The 5,013-nt window shown below is 45.6% G+C and overlaps 1 protein-coding gene across 2 annotated transcripts in view; it reads left to right on the top strand.

Annotated features, from left to right (window-relative positions):
• The window catches only part of LOC107117579 (cAMP-dependent protein kinase catalytic subunit alpha), a 90,150-nt gene that overhangs the window by 57,575 nt on the left and 27,562 nt on the right, over positions 1 to 5,013 (top strand). For both annotated transcript variants that reach the window (XM_015419725.1, XM_015419732.1), the window contains 3 exons: positions 2,482 to 2,543; positions 4,018 to 4,146; positions 4,251 to 4,349. In XM_015419725.1, the coding sequence (XP_015275211.1) occupies positions 2,482 to 2,543; positions 4,018 to 4,146; positions 4,251 to 4,349 (290 nt within the window). The remainder of the gene's footprint in view (positions 1 to 2,481; positions 2,544 to 4,017; positions 4,147 to 4,250; positions 4,350 to 5,013) is intronic.

The following is a 5,013-nucleotide window of genomic DNA, read 5'->3' as shown; positions in this document are numbered from 1 at the left end:
TTCTAAAAATCCCTTTTTAGTGAGCATCTACACCATGGTAGGAGTGCTCTCCCCGAATTTTGTGTTTCTAGGTCCAGGGGTTTGGCCTGGGCATTTATTTTACAGTGAGGGGACTTTCTTTTATATATATATATATAGATAGATGTTTTTGAATGGTGATTGTTAAAATAAGTGCTGAAAGAATTTGGGGGATTTGACATGAAAACGTTTTAAAGGGAGAAAGCTGGCATTAAGCACATATAGCTTTCTCTCTGAAAGACCATCTTACCGAATTCTACAACTGCTTTTTGAACTCTGGATTACTCTTTTTAATGATTTGGAGTTGGGAGTAAGCAGAGAAGTGGCTAAGTTGGCAAATGACACTAAGTAGTTCAGGGAGGTGAGAACCAGGGAGGATTGTGAGATGCTCCAGAGGGATCTGTTGAGGCTGGACGAGTGGGCATCAACGTGGCAAATGAGGTTCAACGTGGGCAAGTGCAAAGTAATGCACATTGGAGCCTAAAATCCCAACTATAGATACATGTTGATGGGGTCCGAATTGGTGGTAACTGACCAAGAGAGAGATCTTGAAGTCATGGTAAATAACTCCCTGAAAATGTTGTCTCGGTGTGTGACTGCAATAAAAAAGGCCAGTGCTATGTTGGGAATTATTAGGAAGGGAACTGAAAACAAATTAGCCAGTATGATAATACCCATATATAAATCTATGTGTGGCCTCATTTGGAATATTGTGTACAGTTCTGATCACCCCCGGGATAGAGAAGGTATCCTTCTCTCTACTCTCTCTCTTTCCTTCCCTCTTCCCTCCTTCTGTGGCCCAACTCTAGTGAGAAGGGGTTTAAACTTTAAACCCCTTCTCTCTTCGCTCCCCCCCCCGCAGGCCAGCTGGGGAAGGGAAGGGGAGGCTTTTGAAGATGCCTCCCCCCTTTTGCTTCCCCTTCTGACATCACTTCCGGTGATGTCAGGGGGCATGGCATATGCTAATAGCCCAGTGGCTCATTAGCATACCATATGCTAATGAGCTTCTGCAGCTCTTTTTCTATGAAAAGATCCCTGGATATGATAGAGGCTTACAAAATTATGCATGGGATAGAGAAGGTAGAGAAAGAAGTACTTTTTTCCCTTTCTCATGATACAAGAACTTGTGGGCACTCCATGAAATTGATGAGCAGTATGTCTAGAACAGATAAAAGGAGATACTTCTTCAGCCAAAGAGTAATTAACACATGGAATTCACTGCCACAGGAAGTGGTGACAGCTACAAGCATAGACAGCGTCAAGAGGGGATTGGATAAACATATGGAGCAGAGAGCCACCTGTGGCTATGAGCCACGAGGTATAGATGGAACACTATGTCTGGGGCAGTGATGCTCTGTATTCTTGGTGCTTGGGGGGGGGCACAGTGGGAGGGCTTCTGGAGTTCTGGCCCCACTGGTAGACCTGATGACACCTGGGTTTTGGCCACTGTGTGTCACAGAGTGTTGGACTGGATGGGCCATTGGTCTGATCCAGCACAGCTTTTCTTATATTTTTATGTTCTTTTTGCAAAGGAAATAAGGACCAACTGATGTTCCATGTGCACATCTCTGGTCTCAGTCCTAATACTTTAATTCTGTTTAAACATCTACCCTCCATCTCCAAAGGCTTTGTTTTTAAAGCCTTAGATTCGGCAAGGAGAGCATGGAGCCTCTGCCTTCCTCCATGAAGGTTTAGTGTTCACTTGCTGTCTTGTGTGGCTAGGGATCCCTCTGTGAGTTGAAGCTGTAGGCAGTCTGTAGGGATTGGGCATGTTGTCTGAGCTCATCTGCTCCTCACAATAAGCAATATGTTAATAGCCTTAGAGATGAGTAGCCACAGTCTAGAACTGGGCTTGGCTAGATTTGCATTCCTGGGATCATGTTATTCTCCAAACTCGGACTGAAGCCCCAGACAGTCTAATAGGGCGACTTCTAATTTTTAATTTTTAAAAAATTCTATCCTACCTTTACAACAAACATACCTTCAAGTCTGCTTACAGCATCAATTAAAAGAGCAATGAAATACATTTAAAAAGTCATAGACCTGTAGTCACATACTGATGGAACAGACAAAAAGCAGAAAAAACAGCTGCATTAAGTTTAGTGAGCAGACCCAGCAGGGGCCAGAGATGGCCCACAGGCCAGCAAGTAACCATGGCTGAGTCCAAAGGAGAGTTTGTACCTTCTTTCTAGGAAATAGTGGCTGCTAGTTGCACCATCATTGCTTCACTGGGAGGCAAGATTCCCTTTGAGCTGCACCTTGGGGCTTCTCAGCTGTGGCTGAATCCTGCATTCCTGGCCATTCATCCCCCCCCCCCCCGTCCCCCGAAATAAGTTGGTAGGGCTCAAAGGGAATTTTGCCTCCCAGTGAAGCTTCACCAAGCTCTAAAGTCTGTTTAGCAGCCCAGGGCTTACAGCATCCCTCTGTTCTTAATTCTGTTTCTCCACTTTTGTTTGCTTACAGTGAAGGAGTTTCTAGCCAAAGCCAAAGAAGAGTTCCTCAAGAAATGGGAAAACCCATCACAGGTACTGTATCTACCTTCTTCATGTTTTATCCTCCTTTTGTTATCTGGGCATAGCAATCTAGATCTTGTCACTTGTTCCCCTAAATCCTTAGGCCTGATTTTAAAATGGTGCTGGGAGTTTTTCACCAAATCAGCCATACCTGTTTTGTTTAACTGGCATTGCACTTGAATCAAGTGGCCAGTCCCTAACATTTGCAAGCATCAGGGATCCATGGCCCAAGTGCATGCTTCATTGGTGGTGCTGCACAGACACACATTATTATGGAAGCTCACTATAATCAGCCAGGTAGGGTGGGGGATCACTTTAGTTACAGCAGCGAGGTCTTGATGCTGTGGCTCTGCTAGCCTGCACTGCTGGGCAAATAAGGGCTTTGAAATAGATGTTGCAATCCTCAGTTTATTCTAGAGGGGCCACTTTGGGTTTGCAGATTGTAGCTGGAGTGGGAGAGTAAAGTATCCAGGTTGGAAAAGGAGAATGTCTGACGACAGGAGAGCCAGATTTGGACCACATTGCTCATAGATTTCTAGGAATGTCTGGCAGACCTCTTTGGGAAGAAAAACTGCAAAAATTTGCCAGTTTCAGTGATGCTTTGGAGGAGAGGGAGTGCATATTAAAGATCTGTCCAAATTACTCCAGCAGGCAGATTTTGCTGTGCATTAGAAGGAAGGATGAAAAGTCCATAGCTCATCACTTATACTCCTGCCTAGATGTTAGCACACTAATACTAGATATTATCAGCAGAGAAAAGTACCTCTGTGTCACCCTAGCTGACTCATGTGAACAGTTTTTGTTCTTCCTTGTAACTTCTAAAATGGGCCTGGCTACTCCACTCACAGGCTCAGTATTTTAGCATCTCAATCCCAGAAGGTGGCTGTCCAAAACAATGGTAATGTGGCAACAGAAAGGCCATGTAAATTGTGTAGGTGGTGTAGCTTTTCGATTTGTTCATGATCTTGTACCTAAAGGTACTATTACCCATAGATGCATTTTGCAATAAGTGTAATTTTGGGCTCTTCATTATCTGAACGGGCCCTCTGCATTCATTCCTTGTTGCATGTTCCTAGTTTATTACAGACAGTGTGGTAAGATGCTGGTAGCTAGATATAAACAAGCATCCCTTTTTGTGGCTAGAGTTTGGTTTTTCTGCAGGCAGTACATGGCTCCCTCTCTAACATCTTTGTCTCTTGCGCCCTCTGGTGGTGAAATTATAACCTTGTCTCAAACCACAAGAACACATCTAGCAATGTTTGAGGAAGAGAAGCTGGCGTTTCACAAGGCTGCTCGTTTTTGAGAATAATTGCTGCCCCAGCATGGCAGCAGAGCATATGATACACTCTGAAGAGTGCGCTGTCTTTCAGGAGAAACTAGTAGTCCTGCACCTTGAGCCTTCCTGGCCATTAGAAGACTCAAATTTTGGAGGCAAGCTCTCAGCAGATTTTTCTTCCCCTTTCTGATTCCTTTCTTCCTTTTGCAGAACACATCCACCTTGGAGCACTTCGAGCGACTCAAGACCCTGGGTACAGGCTCCTTTGGGCGGGTGATGCTTGTGAAGCACAAGGATACCGGCAATTACTTTGCCATGAAGATCCTTGACAAGCAAAAGGTGAGTCCAGACCTGCCCTTGAGCAGAGTATATGCTGGGGGGGAGGGGGGGCTGGGGCTGAGTGAAGAGGTGAATCTCTGGCTGACTGCCTTCCTGTCTCACAGGTTGTCAAACTGAAACAGATTGAGCACACCCTCAATGAAAAGCGCATACTCCAGGCTGTGAACTTCCCATTCCTTGTCAAGCTAGAGTATTCTTTCAAGGTAGGGTTTTGCTTTTTACTTTCTCAACCTTGAGATTCCTGTTATTTTGAAGCAATAAAAGGGCTTGGCTCTAAGGATGTAAATGGATACCCAGTACAATAAGTGAGGCATGGTGGGATTGAGCTGTCCCACCTTGTGCTGCCATTCCACTTACCTAGCTCAACTTGTTCATGCACACTCATGATAGAAAACATATGTATATTCCAAGCCTTACAAAGATGAAACAAATGGGTGCAGAGCAGGGGTCATTTTGTAGAAAAAGAGGTGCAGGAGCCCATTAGCATAACTCATTAGCATAACTTATTTGCATATCCCACACCCCCTGACATCACCAGAAGTGTGTCAAAAGGCAACACCCACCGCTCAGGCTCCACTGGACTGTTTTGGATTGCTAGCTGTTGGGGGGGGGATGTGCAGATCTGCCCTCACAGAGGAGGGAGAGCTTGTACCAGAGTAAAACTTGGTATTAAAGGTGCCATGGGACTGTTTGGGGCCGAGGGGACGGGGGGGAGCTCTGCAACTTACCTGGCTGCTTCTTGCTCTGACTGAGGGCTGCTGGGAGCAGGGGGTGGGGCTTGTTGCATGTGCCCGCCCCCTGGGCTCTTTACTGCTGGAGCTCCACTGGACTGCACTCCTGCAGGAAATGACCCCTGGCAGAGGGAAA

The sequence above is a fragment of the Gekko japonicus genome, unplaced genomic scaffold (genome assembly GCF_001447785.1).
Source record: "Gekko japonicus isolate JY-2015 unplaced genomic scaffold, Gekko_japonicus_V1.1 scaffold255, whole genome shotgun sequence".
Lineage (NCBI taxonomy): Eukaryota > Metazoa > Chordata > Lepidosauria > Squamata > Gekkonidae > Gekko > Gekko japonicus.
This window is presented reverse-complemented; position numbering and strand designations above follow the sequence as displayed.